This window comes from Coturnix japonica, chromosome 5 (assembly GCF_001577835.2).
Source record: "Coturnix japonica isolate 7356 chromosome 5, Coturnix japonica 2.1, whole genome shotgun sequence".
Classification (NCBI taxonomy): Eukaryota; Metazoa; Chordata; class Aves; order Galliformes; family Phasianidae; genus Coturnix; species Coturnix japonica.
The window spans coordinates 34,157,746-34,174,456 of record NC_029520.1 but is presented as its reverse complement, the minus strand read 5'-3'; the positions used below and the strand labels follow the sequence as shown (position 1 = coordinate 34,174,456).

Here is a 16,711-nt window from a genome sequence, read left to right as displayed (position 1 = left end):
GCCCGGTCTCTCCCCGCCCGCCCGCGGCGCCCTCGCTCCCCCCCACCCTCCCGATCACCGTGGTAGGGCCCGGGCGGCGTCGGGCGGGCTGGGATCCGGGCCGCCTCCCCCCTCACACCCGCTTGTTGCGGGGCGGTGGTAGGGCCCGCTCCTCCCCCCGGCGACGGCGCGGGTGGTGCGTCCCGGCGGCGGCCGCGTCCCGGCCGTCGCCCGCCCCCTCGCCTTGTCATTGATGTTGTTGTTTTTGTCGCAGGAGCCGCGGGCGAGGCCGGGGCCGCCGCCGCCTGTGGCCGCCGCAGCAGCAGCGGGGCTCGGGCCGGCGCCGGGAATGTCGGTGTGCGGGGAGGCGGTGGGCGCCGGCTCCCTGCCCAGCGAGCTGGTGGTGCACATCTTCTCCTTCCTGGCGGGCCCCGATCGGCTGCGGGCCTCGGCCGCCTGCTCGCACTGGCGGGAGTGCCTGTTCTACCCGGCCCTTTGGCCGCGCCTCCGCCTCAGCCTCCGCGTGTCGCCGGCCGAGCGCCCGCGCCTCGAATTCCTCATGCGCAAGTGCGGCTGGTTCGTGCGGGAGCTGCGCGTCCAGTTCGCCGCCGACAACTACCCGAGCGGCGGGGCGGCCGCGGCGGCGGCGGGCGAGGGCGCGGCGGTGGCGGCGGGCGACGGGGAGGCGGCTCCGCTGTGCCCGCGCTGGCTCGAGCTGCTGAGGACATACCTGGAGCTGGTGCTGTGCGTGCTCAGCAGCGTCCGCAACAACAGGTACCGAGCGGGAGGACGACGGGGGAGGGGAGGGGAGGGGAGGGGAGGCGGCGCCGGGGGACACAAAGGCCGCGGGGGCGCCTCGGCCTCCTCGGGGCGCGGAGTGGGCGGGCGGCGGGGCTCCCCCGGGCCGCGTGCGTGTGGGGAGCTAATAAGGGAGGTAGTGCCGGAGAGAGACTTCCTTTCTCTCTCACAAATGACGCCAAGAAGGGCCGCCGACCCCGGTAATGAGCTCCCCTGTGAGTTGGGGCTGAGGCCTGGCCTCAGCAGGAAGAGGGCTTTCTGGTTGCTTGCTGTGAATGTGCTTCAGGCATGTGGCGTTTCCTCGATCCGGTTGAGCAGTGGAATCCCTTTCCCGTGCTCTGGGCTTGAAATGCGCTCAGATCACACTTATTCACACCGACTTTGGCAGCTGTGAGTCTTAATTTCCTCAGGTTGGACTTCTAAAATGAAAACGCTCGCTTTCTCTTTGCTTATCTTGCTAACACTCCTACACAGTATCTTTTAAAACCTCAGAGGTCATAATGCACGGCCTGCAGTCAGAAAACAGACTGCGCAGTGAAGTCGCAGTGTGTTGGGAAGCCATGCAGGCTGCAGGATAGTAAGTGTTTGTGTGCTTTCCTATCTGTGTGCATGATGGTGCATCACCTGCTGGGGGTAAAGTGACCACTGCTAAATATTTTAGGGTGTTTCTATAGAGAGCTGTTGGAAAACCATCTGCAGCTGCATCACTGTACAGCCACCAGCTCTGACCCCAAAACAGTTAAGAAGCAGAGTGAGGCCTCCACTTCTCCTCTGGTTCGTGTGGTAACAGCAGAGCTGCAGCTCCTGGTTGGCATTAGAGGAACACAAGCGCTTTCAGTCTCACTTTCAGTTCCTAGGCCCCATGATGCCTGCAGGTACTTCCTGGTGGAACTGCTGTGATCGGAGGCACAAATGTGCTTTTGGACATTGCCTGTGGGTCACAGCTCACTGTCATCTTGGTTTGTTTCTTGCCCCATGAATCCTCAGCCTGCAGGTTTAGTAACCCTAATTGGTCTTCTCTTGCCTTTCAGGAGACGCTTTCGCTTTGCTATTGAATCTTGGGGGAATCCAACAGATATCATACGTGAGAAAGTGTTTAAGTGATGTCAGTTGGTGATTATCAAATCTAATACGAATACAAATCTAATACAAGTCTGCTAGGTTGACTTCAACGTTTTCAATGGACAGTTAGAAGCTGCAGCAGATATTGTGTGTGAGTTTCGTTGGATGTTAAAAAAAACAAGTGAAATAGATTGTGAGAGGGGTTTCAATACTTTTCGCTTTTGGAAGAGATAGATTTCATGGCATTATCTGCAGCTTGTGCAATAACATCACCTTCTAAAGTCCTTCTGACAAATCTTTGTGCATACAACGTGGCTGAAGATTGCAGCAAAATTCTTGGTAGTAGCAGTTGTTTCCCCAGTCGCTGTTCTCTGGTGCAAGTGTAGTTTCTGTGGTGTGCACAGATGAAAAGTTACCATCTTTGACAACATTTAGTAATAGTAATAGTCTCGTGCGGGTTGGAAGGGACCTTAGAGATCATCGAGTCCAACTCCCATGTCTCCATGTGTTCTTGATGTCCCCAAATCACTTGCGTGCTGCTGTTTCATTTTTGGAATGAAAGATGTACAACCTGGGAAAGCAAAATACCTAGTTATCACAGCAGACTTTGAGCAACTGAAATATGTGAGAGGGATTTACGTGAAGAAGTTAAATATACCATTGTCATCTGCTCAGTGCTTTGCTTTATCTGTAGGACTGCAGTAAGTTGCTTTGTTTCTCTGCTTCTGTTTGCTCATCTGTAGCACAAGGGTGATTAATAATTTCTTGTTGTGTTTGCAGAATGTTCTTGTACACGTGATAGCTATTGCAGTTTCCAAAATAAAGGAAACAGCAGCGTTTTTTAACTTCTCCAGCAACTAAACTGCAGCAAATGCATTCCTTTTGGAACAGGGTTTGAAACAGGATGATTCTTTCATAGCTCCTGTCAGCCCTCCTGATAACTCTTTGGCAGAGAAATCCAAAGGACTTCCATCTTACACTTAAGAGCTAGAGAAGGAGAAATCCACTTTAGTAAAATGGTATGCTGTTTTTTAACTATATAATCCTGTAGGCTTTAAAGCTGTTGTTAAACAATACAGTAACAGCTCTGTCGTTTCAGGAAAAAGAAGTTCTTTAAGTGGCTGTAGAATTCCTTGTGGATTTGTAATACTGCACAGCCTAAGAGTAACAGGACTAAAAGTAATGCAAGATCTGGATGTCCTCTTGGGTACAAGAGAATGACGGTGTGCTTTCATGCAAATAAAATATCTTCAGTTAAGTCTCTGGAAAAGCATTTTGGAGCAACCTTTGTAAGTTCTGATGGGATTAGGGAGGTTGCAGATGCATAACTAGAAAACCTCAATAGCGCTCTAATAGGTATTGCAGCATCCACAAAGGTGCGTTCAAGGTCTGTCTGGTGTTTGAGGTAGAACTCAGGTCAACACAGTTCTCATTCCGCAAATGACAGCGTGTTACTCCAAAATACCACTTTCTTGGCTCTGAAATGAAGAGGAGCTCTGAAATTCTATAATTTCTTTCTAAAAAAGTTCTGAAGTGATGTTTGTAGTGATTTGTAACTTTTCCAGTTGTTCGACAGCAAAGAAGCGAACTGGAAGTGCAGTATTTAAACTGATGATGTTCTACTTTGTAATTAAAAATAAAATGTAGGGAGTGGTATCATGAAACGTTCTCAAGAGAGATGAGTGGTTTCCTTGGGGTTCTTAAGGGATCTTCACCATCTGTGCCATCACATCTGGGGGGCAGGGAGGAGGGCGATGCTCTGTGCGAGTCTTTTTGGTACGGATGGGAGCTAATAAGCAGTTCTTGTCTGATCTTTGTTGTGAAACAAAAAAGCAGATTACAGTAAACTAAGGTGTCTCAGTGAAGGGATCCACTTGGAGTTGCCAAACATTTGTGAATCATTCAACGGAGTAGACTGGATCTGTACTTGAGGCTTTCTAAGAACTCTCTTTTATCAGCTGGAGTGAGCAGCTGGCAGCAACAAAATAAATCCCAAAGAAACAAAAAACCCAGGAATCCAGTAGGACAGGATGTGCCTTAGCGCTTCGTTCCTGCTGACTGTAAGCAAGGCCATGGTGATTTTTTTTCTTTGCATTACAGAGTGGAGGATGGATGTTCAGAAAGATGCACCAAAACTGAAGATAGAGCATAGCAAGAAGTGTGTCAGTGGAATTTAAGTAGTTATTATATGACAAAGAAATACTAAATCCAAAAGAGAATGTTCTTCCCCAGCTGTGTGAGTTTCTAGTATACATAGTTTTAAGCTACTATTATGACTTCCATCAAAAGAGGACAGTTAACACCTCAATTATTTTATTTAAATAGCAGTGGCTTTACTTATCCAATGGAGGAAGGGTGAGAGGTGAGTCAGATGCCAGAGATCATATGGTTCTATAGTACTGACAGAAATCTAATACTGAATGGAAATGTGGTTGCATTTATTGATGGTAGTAATTGTGCTGTGAGTGGAAGACTAATTGGATGTTTTCATTGCTTAAGTTTTGAGGTGGAAAGCTTTAACTTTGTCGCTATATTGTGTAGAATGGCAGTGAAATGGATGCAGGAAAACTGTGCAAGGTACTGGTAAATGGTGCTTTGTATGTCATGTTAATTTCAGAGCCTAAAAGGAACTCTGCAGTAGCATTCAGTGGGGTCTGAGTAGCAGTGAATGAGACCTGAGTGTGATGTGAATATGCAGGTGAATCAGAATCGTTAGGAAGACTGCATTTTGTCTTAACTCTTAGACTTAAATCACTGAGATCAGAATATTGGCTGTGAAGGCTGCTTCTCATACCTGGTGGATGTTTCTGCTGACTTCCCTGCTGTACCAGGCTTTCCTCAAAACCTGTGGGAGACACAGAATACTCTCAATGGTGTTGCCGCAGTCTTAAGATTGCCCTGCCAAACTTACTCTTTAGCATGATCAGGCATTGACTTAGATTTGTAGAATATTAAGTATGTGGCCCAGGCTCAGTTCTGTTTAAGTACCATCAGTACAGTAGTCCTGTATTTCTAATAATTTTAATGTGTTTTAATTTCTGAAATGCCTGTAAAATCTATGTGCTTTGCTTCAAAATTTGGCTTGATATTGAGCTTACGGAGCTTCTAAAGTCATTCAGTCACCTGCAGAAGAAAAGTAGGCGGTGTGGCAGTGGCTCGATTTCAGCAAGCAGGTCTGTGGTTATTTAATGGAGGAACTTTAAAACAGGCCGGTAATTATTTGCAGTGGATTCCTATTAGGTTCAGACTTAAAAGCCTTGACTCCTTGACACCTTGTGCTCATCCCGTGAAGGTAGTTAACTGGTGCCAGAGCTTCCCTGGCCTTTGGGCTTTGGGACTGCATTGTGTTTTCCAAGAAGCTGATCTGCACTGTTAGTGTATGACTGGTAAGCCAGCAAAAGTAAGAATTTCTGTGACTTTCTTAGTTGTCAGCTGCCGGTTAATTGGCATCTGCTGTTCAAGATGAATCTTACTCTCACAGCCATTTGCAGTTTTGCTGGAGGTTTTGCTATGTTCATTTCCAAGTGCAAACTATTCCTTGAATGTTTGGAAGCAAATCTAACTTACTGTATGTCTAAATGAATTAAAAAAAAACAAACACAAAGATCCTCTATTAGTTAGAAAAAAGCAACACCCTGAAAAGAAATGCTGCAGAGAGCTGCTCTGAAACCACTAACATTTTCATGACTTGATCTTTTTCAGAGCGTAGGAAAGATGCAAGTCATAGGAATGAACTGTAGTGGGGAATGGGACTGCTGGGAGCTTTTGCTCAGTTTCCATGTGAGGCTTGTGCTGCCTCAGCTGCTGCATGCTTGTGCCCCCTGTACATAATCTGGCTGCAATATGGGAGTGCTCAGGAAAGGCTTCTCACAGTTGTATTGTTTGTGCTTTAAACACAGTATTACATTCAAAGAGGAATGGGTAGTTGATGTTTTCACTTGTGACGTTATGTGCCCATGTTCCACAAATTAAAAAGAATATGGAAGTACTACAGGAAGTTTGCTTTATGATGGCAGCCTGTGTGGTCACTGAAAGCTGACGTTTGCTTTACAGCTAGAATCACCACTTTGTATATCCTTCCTCCACTTTATGCTTTGTTCTCACTCTGTTCAGTTCCAAATGTGCCTGTACTGCAGGACTGTAGGGTGCTTCCCAGAATAGTTCCATATAATAACGTGTTCTTACTGCCTGGTTTTGTCTTATTCAGAGTTTTTCCTTACAGTGTTTCTATTTTGTATACAGATCCCTTTTTGTTTTGTCATTGCAGGAACCTCCAGAAGTTAAGTCTCTTTGGGGATATAAGCATTCTGCAGCAACATGGAAGTATATCAAATACATACCTCGGCAAGGTTGACCCCGATGGCAAAAAGATTAAGCAGTAAGTTATGTTTTGTAAACTGTCAAATGTGTTCAAACAGTACTTAACAGTTTTTCAGTTCATTTTAATTTGTGTCAGTGCAAACATCTTCTGGGTAGCTTGACAGTAAGTATAGTAAGTAAGTATAGCTATTCGAGTTCTTTAATGATCTTAAGTGGTTTTAGAACTGGTATGGATATAGTCTCAGATCAGTGTATGTATGAGAGTACAGCTGACAGACTAAATAGTTGGTCCTTACTTAAATCAGTACACATACAGATGTGCATTTTTCTTACCCTGTTACGCTTAGAATGCAGAAATCAGAGTAGTTTGAGTTCCTGTTCAACATATGTGCTGTGTTCAGGTAATAAACTCTTTTTTTTAGCTTTTCTGGAAACAAATATGTAATGAAATCATTGTCCTGAGGCTTAAATAGAGCCATCTAAGCAGGTGTTTACTCAGCTGAGCATACAGTTAACTATTTCTTCAAACAAATAACAAAAATTGCTATGCATACTTCATAGCCATAAACAATACAAAATTAATTTATTGTCCAAACTGAAGTTAGTTGTTCACACAGGTGCCGACCTTTGTACGTTTTGGAATGAGGAAACAAATGTTACCTCTTATTTGTTTTATGAACTAAAGCACTGTGTTTGGGACCTGCTAGTTCTTTTCTAAATTAGGTGAAAGTTGGCAGTGGGTCATCAGCACTAACAACAGGAAGTAAATCTTTGTCTTCGTAGTTTTGCCCTTTGCGTGTGTTTGGATGTTTGCATCTGTTTAGTTACAAAACATAGATGCAAATAGCTAACGCTGAAAGCTATTGAGCAACCCATGGAGACTGTGCTAATGGTGCCTGAGGATTTTGGACCCTGTGTGGTGGTAAATGTTACTGTCTCTTTTTGGAACTTCCTACAATTCAAATATTTAGGAGAAGAAAACATGACACTTCCTCAAGTCCATAGCATTGAACTGCGTGTAACAGACCTTGGGCTGAATCTCAGCTGGCACAGAGCCATTAGGCTGCTACCCATGTTCCATGTATTTCAGATAGGTTTGTTTCCAAAAGAACCACTTAAGCCTCTCCTATTAAATAGAACATGTAGACTGATACAGTTCTTAAACAAATAGGCTCCATACAAATCTTGCTAATAGGTTTACTTCCTGTCCAGGGCCGCCAGTGCTTTTCTGTACCAGCAGCTGTAGGTTGATGCGGGGCATCCCCTTCACTGCTCTTCACTGGGAGCAATATTAAGTATGCTTGTTGAAACATCACTGTTCTAAATTGCTTTCTTGCATATGCTGGGCTTTCGTTATATTTTGTCTGTGTATGAAACTGTTCTTAAATTTTATAAACGAGCTTTAAGATAGTCACGTGCATGGGCTGGTAACCCATCAGCATGAATCTAAATATGTGTATGGATACTTAAATACAAAGTCACATAGCTTTAAAATCAGTCTCACTTTCCAGTTCTGTCAGTACCAGAACATTACTCTTGTAAGCCTAGATGCTTAAATCAAATCAGGAGCACAACTTAAACAAAACTTCAGTGCAGTGAGGTATGGATAGTGGTTTTTGGCAGAGCGTGTCAAAATTGATTTGTCACCTTGTCGATTGTTCTGTAAAACATCACAAGCACTTGTATTGCATGGACTGTTACAGAGCAAAGGCTACCATTACTGCAGATGTTACATCTTTCCTAAGTGCTGTGATGACAGTGGGGAGGAAAGCACATACAGATAGGAAGGAGGATGAATAAAGATTGATCTGTTCATTTTCTTTAATACAAGGACAATGACATCAAAGGTGACGGGTCAGGTGAAAGCAAGGAAAAAGGGGGATAGTGTTGCAGAGTTCTTTGTAGTGGGATGTTACAGTTGTGAGAGGTTGGCTCAAAGAGGAGTTGAGGCACATTGCTGGCAGTGAGGTCCATGAGGGTTGCTGTAGACAGAAAGCCTCCTCTGGCTCAGGAGGTGAGAGCTGAAAGTTTTTGCAAAGGGGAAGGTCTCTGAGAAGCATTTCCCTCATTCTCTTCCCTCTTTTTAAGGTGTTAGTGATTTTTCTGCTGTCGGTCAGGATACGGAGCCTTTAGTTTTGTCTGGATGTTGGATTTACCTGGACATTATCTTAATTATAGATATGGGGATAAGAATAGTAACTTTGTAATGTTGTTTTGAGCTTCAATGTGAATGTTTATGTGTTATTCAGCAGTAAAGGAAAAAAGAGTTCTGTGGAAACCACTGCTTGATTTGAGGCACAAAGATTCCTGCTAGGTTCCTCCTGGAGGGATTTACCTTATTTCTTCAAGTCTTTCAGACTTGCCATAGTCTGGCTCAATTGCTTCCCTTAAATGCTGATTTTTGCTTTCGAGCTGACTGAGATTTGAGATTAGACTCGTCTGTATATGAACCCCAATATGTATATGTTCACAGAACACATAGTTTGGGCAGGGAGATCCTTTGGAGCCCTAACAGCTGTGGGATGAGGACTGGAAAACTTTCTTTTGAGGAAGTCGGTAGAGTTGGACTGTGGTACTGATATTTGGTATTCAAATCTTACCTTAAAATGTCTTTTTGGATTACATATTTAACTTAAAGAACATTCTTGCATTTAAAATAACCTAAATGGATAGGAGAGGTGGGATGAGTAAGACGAAGTGTGTAATAATCATGCAGTGCAATACATCACGGGGACATGGTGCTAGAATTGCCTCCCACTGGCTATCTGGGATCGAAATGTCACCAGGCCCAAGTTAACTCTTGTAATGTGTCAAACTGTTGACACTTAAAAATCCAGTCAACTGTATATTCAGAATTGTTCCATGAATATGTTGTGTTTGTTATTACCCTTCAATTGAGAAAATCAAGCAGTAGGTTTCAGATTATTCTAACGTGCTTAAAAGTGAAGTTTCTCCAACTTTTCAATGAAAATGACTTTTTCTCCATTTTAATTTGCAGTTCTAGTGAGGCTGATTAACAAATATGAGAAGCTGTTTTTTAAAATACAGTTATTGCTTTTAAAGACATTATGGGTTTTCTTATTTGCATAACCTTAATGTGTTTGTGGGAAGGTGCCAGTATGTGCTAGGATATGTGCTGAGAAGTATGAATTGAAGCTTCATAGTGCAGCACTGCTATTGAAAGACAAAGTGCATTGTTTTGATAGTTTACAGTTCAAACATGTGAAGTGCAGTGAAGGTTGAAGTGCTGCAGGATGTCAGCAGCTTGTTGTGTTCTAACCTTTGTAGTTGCCAAAAACTGATGGTAGCACCTTCTTTAGGATAAAGCCATAAATAAAAGAAGAGCGATTCTTTAATGAGGGGAAAAAAAATAGAATGGCATGCAGTTGGTAACACTAGACTGTGTTTAACAGCATCATTATCTGTTTTGTTTACTTACAGAATTCAACAGCTGTTTGAAGAGATACTAGGCAATAGCAGGCAATTGAAATGGCTGTCCTGTGGGTTTATGCTGCAAATAGTAACTCCCACATCGTTGTCGTCCTTATCAAACCCCATAGCCAACACCATGGAACATCTGAGCTTATTGGACAACCACATCCCTGGTAATACCACTCTCATTACTGCAGTTGAATTGGAGCGCTTTGTGAATCTGCGTTCGCTTGCTTTGGATTTCTGTGATTTTACGGCTGAAATGGCGAGAGTCCTGGCTGACAGCAACCACGTGCCTTTGCATCGACTGTCTCTCCTGGTCCACAGTGTTTCCATAATGCACAAGTCATTGGACAGTATGCCAGAAGATGAGAATTGGAAGGCGCTGACACGCAACAGCACTAATCTTCGGGTCTACATAATGGCTTTTGATGTAAAGAGCGATGATATGTTAAGGATTCTTAAGCCCAGTATTCCCTTAGAGAGGATTCACTTTGACAGCTACATCACTTGTGTTTCCGGAGCTGTTGTTGACCTCATATCCAGGCAGTATGATAAGTTCCTCACTCATTTTATACTAATGAATGATGTGATAGATATGTCTGGCTTCCCAGATCTTAGCGACAACCGGAACGAAGATCCACTTGTCCTATTAGCCTGGAGGTGCACGAGGCTCTCTCTTCTAGCTGTTCATGGTAGGTAACACGTTGTGTGAGCACGGTACGTAACTGAAATACTTAGAACATTTCAGCCTTTCTAACTGTAATGAGTTTCAGTAAGAGTCGTGTTCAAGAGTCTGCTGCGTGGTCATTGTTGTACTGTTGTACTTTATACTGGTATTCTCATGTTTGAAAATAGGACTTGTCTTAAATATGCTTGTAGCTTACTAAATTTGGATGAGAGGTCGCATAGGATTTTGTTAGACTGCTCACAGAATTGAGCACTAAGATCTGGGCATTCCAGGAGGCACAGTGCAGATTCCTCTGCTGGGTATGTGAATGCTGCAGAGGCTCGTTGTGTGTGCCATGAGCTCATAGGCTGTTAAGATTAGATGATTATACTTCCTGTTTGTGTAACTAACACAGGTTAAGTGCCTCGTGACTGAGGGGAAGGAAGTCTGTAACCAGCTTGGTTACAGCAGATGAAGGTGGTGTGCAAAATTTGAGACTTCTCTACTTGAAGAGTGGGGGAGAAAAAGTACAATGTGGAAGAGGTTACCTTGTTGAATGCACAAGGTTTATCTCACCTTCTTGCTGTGTAATTGCAAATCAAAAAGCAGCGCACACTTGCATTCAGCTCTATTTGAAGTTTGAATCGTTTGGCACATTTTTAAGGCACCTGAAACTGAAACAATGCAGAGTGGTTGTTTTGGTTTGTGCTGGAAGTGGCTCACAAAGAACAAGCTTGCTGATGCATGAAGGAGTTAAGGGATGACTGTGTTCTGTTACGTAAGAATGAATGCCCATTTCCTCAGGCAGCTTGCAGGAATAAATCTCCAGTTACTCAGCACAAACAGGAGACATCTTCAGCAGCAAAATTGGTGTGTTCAGATCTCAGCTGAAGTCAGAAGTCCTGCTGCATCCCCCTCCACAGATTGGCAAATGCCTGTACCACTGGATGAAGGTGGATTTTAGCAGTTTCTCTAACACTGAATTGAAGTTTCAGGGCCTTTTAGAATAAATAAACAAAATCAATTTACTTTCCTACAACAGGAACATCTCCTCGTTTAAATTCAAAAAGATGATAAAATACCCAAATATAAGCTGGTAGTAGTATCACCTGATACCAGTGCACAATGTATTACTCTGTGCAGAGTGTTGGGAAGGCAAATATATTTTACAGTTCTTTGTATCAAAGGATTGTTACTGCATCTTCTGCATCAGTGTTATTCTGTGTCAGAGCAAAGCTAAAGCTGATGTTTTACACCAGCCAGGGAAAACAGAAGTGCTGCTCATGGTGTGTTTGATACTTGAGAGGAAGTGATTGTTCCTTTTTACCTCTGAAATACTTCAGCTGAGCAAAGGCTTCTTTGCTGCTGGAAGGTTCATGAGAAATTCTGGGCAGCGCTTTTGGAAAGATAATTTAAAATAAGATTAACTGGAGGTTTAAAAAAAAAAACCAAAAAACAGATAGATGTGGTAGTGAAAAGTTACAGCAAAAGCCATGAACCTGAGCCCCGGGGGTGGCACAGGGGACGCAACCACAGTCATTGTCCCTTTTTATTCTTGCACGCTCATGGCTTCTTTTTTGTGATCGTCTTTCTTTACTATTAAAATAACTGAAGGTGTTGTGAGCTCCCTCAAAGCCTTGGAGGAGCGTAGGTCACAGAAGTGCAGTTTTCCATTGGGTTTGATGCCCCATAGCCTTTCTGACAGCTTTATCTTTAGCTTCTGTTGTTTCTGCAGGTAAAGCCTTGGCTGATGAGAATTGCAGCAATTCATACATTCTTAATGGTTGATGACTTAGAAATGAGCCAAAGATATGTTTGTGGGGTTCCTTGTTCAATAAGTACATTGAGCAAAATGTTTGTAGGAGATTTTACAGACAAAAAGCTGGAAGAAAAGAAAAAAAAACATGAAAATTTCTAATTTCTTGAATCTATTGCTCCAGTTTTCCTCATTCTTCATTCAGCTGTCTTGATAATTTATGATGTAGAACATGCGGATTGCCTTGCTGAAGACCAGACCATGGCTGGTTGTTATTCCTTCAGCATCATGCTTTCCCAGTTCTGATACTGTGCAGATGGCAGCTTTACTTAGACTCCAAGTGTGCATTTCCCCAGGGGGAATAGCACCTGTGAGAATGACGATGAAGGCAGAAATGAGCCTTTTCCTTTTGCAATGGAAGGGCTGACTTGCAGAGCTTTCAGAAAGGGAAGTTCCCAAATACTCCATGTTTTGCACCTGGACAAGGAAGAGCTTAGCCAAGATACAGAAAACTAGCAGGTAACTGCAGAGTGAGCCTTTGGAAAAGGGATGCTAATATACAGTAATTGGAAGAGAGGGAAGCTTTGTAATTATGTTTAATCTCAGGTAGAATAACAAGATATATGTAGGTTATTTTTTTACAGTGGTGGGACCTGCTTGCTGGGGAGGCTTCTGTTCGTTTTCCATGAAGTCTTTCTCTAAGGTGATAAAAGCTAACATCAGTTTTCGGCTTTAAAATAATCCTTTTATGCATCTACTTGAGTTGATTAGTCACTTCTTTGACATCATTTATTTACAAGTAGGTGACAGAAGGTTTGATATTGTAGTTACAACTTAACTTGTACTAAAGAAGTTGATACAAGAGGTGAAAAAATTCAATATAGAGAAACTTAGTTGAACTAACTGAAATTATTTTGACGTTTCCTTATTCAAAACGTAAAATTGAACTCTCCTACTTGCAATCAAAGCAGAAATTGGGAGGGGAATTCTGCCAGACAGAAGATGACAAAGTAAATTGGGAAGGATTTTCAGGTGATCCGACATTAAATAACTCCATAAGAAATACCTTGCTGCGCAATTACAGAGCATGTTTTTTTTTTCCCCCCATAGGTTACACAGTTTGGGCTCACAATCTCATTGCAATTGCTCGTCTTCGTGGCTCTGATCTGAAAGTGCTGGAAGTCACAGAGGAAAGCATTGATTTTGACCAAGGAGAGCTGGCTGACCAGGACGTGGATCCAGTACATAATCTCATTGAGCAAGTATCTCTTGGATTGGGTCGACCTTGGCATGCAGTCATGGACATAGAGCTGCTCAGTGTCTTCACTGAGCCAACTCGTCATTTTTACAGAGAGATGCAAAGCTTCAGTGAAGGCATTTAGCTCCTTATTTTACAGTTCCTGTGGTTACATATGCAAGTAGGGTCCTATTATGTTTTTTTTTTCTTTTTTTTTTTTTTTTCAGTAGCGTGAATTAACCCTTTTTGTGCTGTGTTTAATCAGTATTAGCTATATAGAATTACATATGTGTATTCTACTTCTTGATCAAAGAACGTAGTCGGGTATTGGTTTAGAAGCTGAAAGTGGCAGTGTTTAGGGTTTTCACGGTTAATGGACTTGTCTACCAAACCTTACAGAGATGCAGCCAAAGGCTGTCTGAGGTTGCCGGCTAACTTTATTTTTATTGAGTAACTGCATTTTGAATTATTTTTGCTATTATATCGGAGTTCAGTGCTCAGGAGCCAGCTGTTTTTGATATCCATATCCATAGCCCAGTGGATTTCTATGCTGTCATTGTTTGCTTAATCTTGTAGCATGCTACTTAATAGGCTTAAAAGGAAGAGAGGTCTATCCAGGGCTGTTTGTTGTTAGACTCTCGCCTTGCTTCATTTCACATGCTATTTCTGAAGCATGCTCTGCTACCATTCCCAGTCCTCCTTGGCTGTCAAGCAGTGCCACGAAACACTCGCTTTACTTACACCCGCGCTCGCAGATTCACTCCATGCTCCGCGGTGTTTCGGGTCCTTTGTGTAAACTCCTCTTAGTTTATTCTCATCCTCCGTCGTGTTCCTCAGAAGTTAGCTTTGGGCCAAAGTTTTAAGAGGCAAAAAAACAAGGAAGCGCACTCCGATGAGGTAGAAACATAACAGTAAAGGCTTCAGTATAAAGGTCTACACCTGCAAACAAACATTAGTCGTGAAATCCCTAGCAACTAAGTCACTGGATTTTCTCTGTCAGCGCCTGTGTCAGCTGCCAAAGAATAGATTAAAAACGAAGAAGTGCCCACATGCTGGCAGGGGCAGGCCAGCTTCTGGCCAGCCAGATACTGCTAGATTGTAATATATAAGGTCGAATTTCGACCTGTGGTACACAGCTGTGCTGTGGCTCAGTCAGCAACCTCAGAACTCTTAACAAACATGCACCTGTTTCACTGTGAATAGTGAATGTAAAGGAAGGAAAGGAAACAAATACAAAGCTTGTTCTATCACAGGTATGAGCTGCTACGATGCATGAAGAACATTCCATGAAGTATGTTTTAAAATCTTGTTATATCTGAGAGGCTTTAAAAGCCGATTTAACTGTTTCAGGGCAACCGCGGTACAGACGTGGTCTCTGTGAGACTTCCACCTGACCCCAGTTTTAAGTGGTACGAATGTTGTGCATTTAATGTTTAAAGGACAGTCTGCAATAATAAAGTAAGTGGCCAACGTGGGTGCCCAGCAGTGCTGAGACCTGGCTGCTATATTGTAAGCTTTGGAAAACACAATTTATGCAACAGATGTCCAGATATGATTCTATTTATGGAAAAAGTTTATATGTGTTTTACAAATGGTTTTACCATCTTATATTAAAATGACCTTTTGACAGGTGTGCGCTGTTTTGTCTCCAGTGAGCACATACCATGCGGATTTTATATGTACATCAGTAGAGTGAATCCACTGGCACAGTGTGTGTATATGCCAGATGTGGTGAGATTTTACCTTATAAATGTGATCAGATTAAAAAATAAACTCCTGACAGAAAATGTAAGGAAACCAGCTGAATGTTTGAATTGATGACTGATGTTGTATGGTTTATGTTAAATGTATATTCTTTTAATCAATAAATAAAGCATTAAAAATTGATCGCTGTATAAAATATTTTATTGTATCAGCATGAGAATTTCTAGACTTAAATGCAACGATCGTTCTTAAGCTGTGTATAACTGGTAGCTCCCATTGTGTTTAGGTCAATGAAAGAGTCTAACTTGTCATACAGCGGTTTACTTTTACTTGGCTGAATTCTGTCAATGCTTTTGGACGGGAGGGGAAGGATGCTTTGCTGAAGCTCAGACTACCAGACCAGTTAGCACAAACGGTATATCACGATACGACGTATTAGACTGATACAGTAAACTGTGGATTGTAGAATATAGAAGACTATTTTGAGAAATTCCTGCATCCGTTGCAATTGCTTAAATCAAAATCTAATGATGTGATCTAGAAAAATGTGTAGTACTTTTTTTGGTGTCCCACTATTAAATAGATTATGAATACCCGCAATGCTTCACTTGACATTTTATCTGTACTCAGAGTACGTAGCTGTGTATTCTGAATGAAAACTGCAGATGTCTGATAAGCTGGTGGGGAGCTGCCGTGCCCTGCAGTGGCTGACTGTGCTGTGAGAACTGTTGGAGTGGCTGTTCGGTGTGTGCGTGCCAAGCACGGGTTTGGTTCGAGCTTCTGAACTTTGTTTTGTGACAGCCCAGACCACTACCAGGCATGAGGACTGTGCTGCTTGTTGGTTAAGCACCGTCCTAGATCTTGTAGCTCTGGCAAGCGAGAGCATTGAACAATTTGCTGGAGAGAGGAGCAGGTTTTGCTGTGGGTAATAAGATACATAAACATGACTATGGCTCTTAATATGCCAGTAAAGTGATATGTCAGGATGTAGCCGTAGTGCCTTCTGGGGCTCAGCCTCACAAGGCAGGTTGCTGTAGCAGTTAAATCTGACAGGGATGTTCAGCATCATCTGGGCCTTAAATCTGGTTGCAAAGTGACGGAAGGATTTCTGGCAGCTTCTATGCAAATAAGATGTTGTGTCCTCTGGTTAAAACAGAGTTGCAGAAAGTTAATTCTTCCTCTGCAGACTACAGCATTTCTGTGCATAGCTGCATTATTTACTGCAGCTGGGACTTGTTTAGCTTCATTACCTTGATGTTTGTAGTCTGACCTATTTTCTGATTTGTTTTTAGTTAGTGTAATGTTTAACACTAAGGTAAGGGGCAGAAGGGACCAGCCACCTGTCAGTGGTAGAGAGGTGTGCAGTCCTTTCACTGTGCTGAAAATGGGCTGTCTCACTGGAGGTTAGTACTAAGGAGTGCTGCTCACACTATCACTAAGGTTGGAAAAGACCTACACGATGATCCAGTCCAACCACCCCCCCATCACCAATAGTCCTCACTAAACCATGTCCCTCAACGCAACGTCCAAACATTCCTTGAACACCTCCAGGGTCAGTGAGTCTGTTAGTACTCCAGATGTGATTCTTCCTTCAGCTTGAAGTCTAATGTCTGGATATGGTTTGTGTTCCAGGTTGAATTCAGTGTGCTTAGTCCATTTGCTGCAGTGAACCTTTGCTCTTCGAGTGTAGGGAGCTGCAAAGCGAGTGACTGGAGAAACACGGACCTTGAACAGAGCTGGAGAGGTACAACTC

General features: G+C 43.0%; 1 protein-coding gene across 1 annotated transcript; it reads left to right on the top strand.

The window, feature by feature from the left end:
• Nucleotides 1–167: 167 nt before the first annotated feature.
• Nucleotides 168–15,554, top strand: FBXO33 (F-box protein 33). Its single transcript, XM_015865065.2, has 4 exons — nt 168–753; nt 6,107–6,217; nt 9,601–10,286; nt 13,128–15,554. Exons 1-4 carry the CDS (start codon nt 233–235, stop codon nt 13,397–13,399), a joined length of 1,590 nt encoding a protein of 529 aa, XP_015720551.1. The 5' UTR covers nt 168–232; the 3' UTR covers nt 13,400–15,554.
• The last annotated feature ends 1,157 nt before the right edge of the window (nt 15,555–16,711 follow it).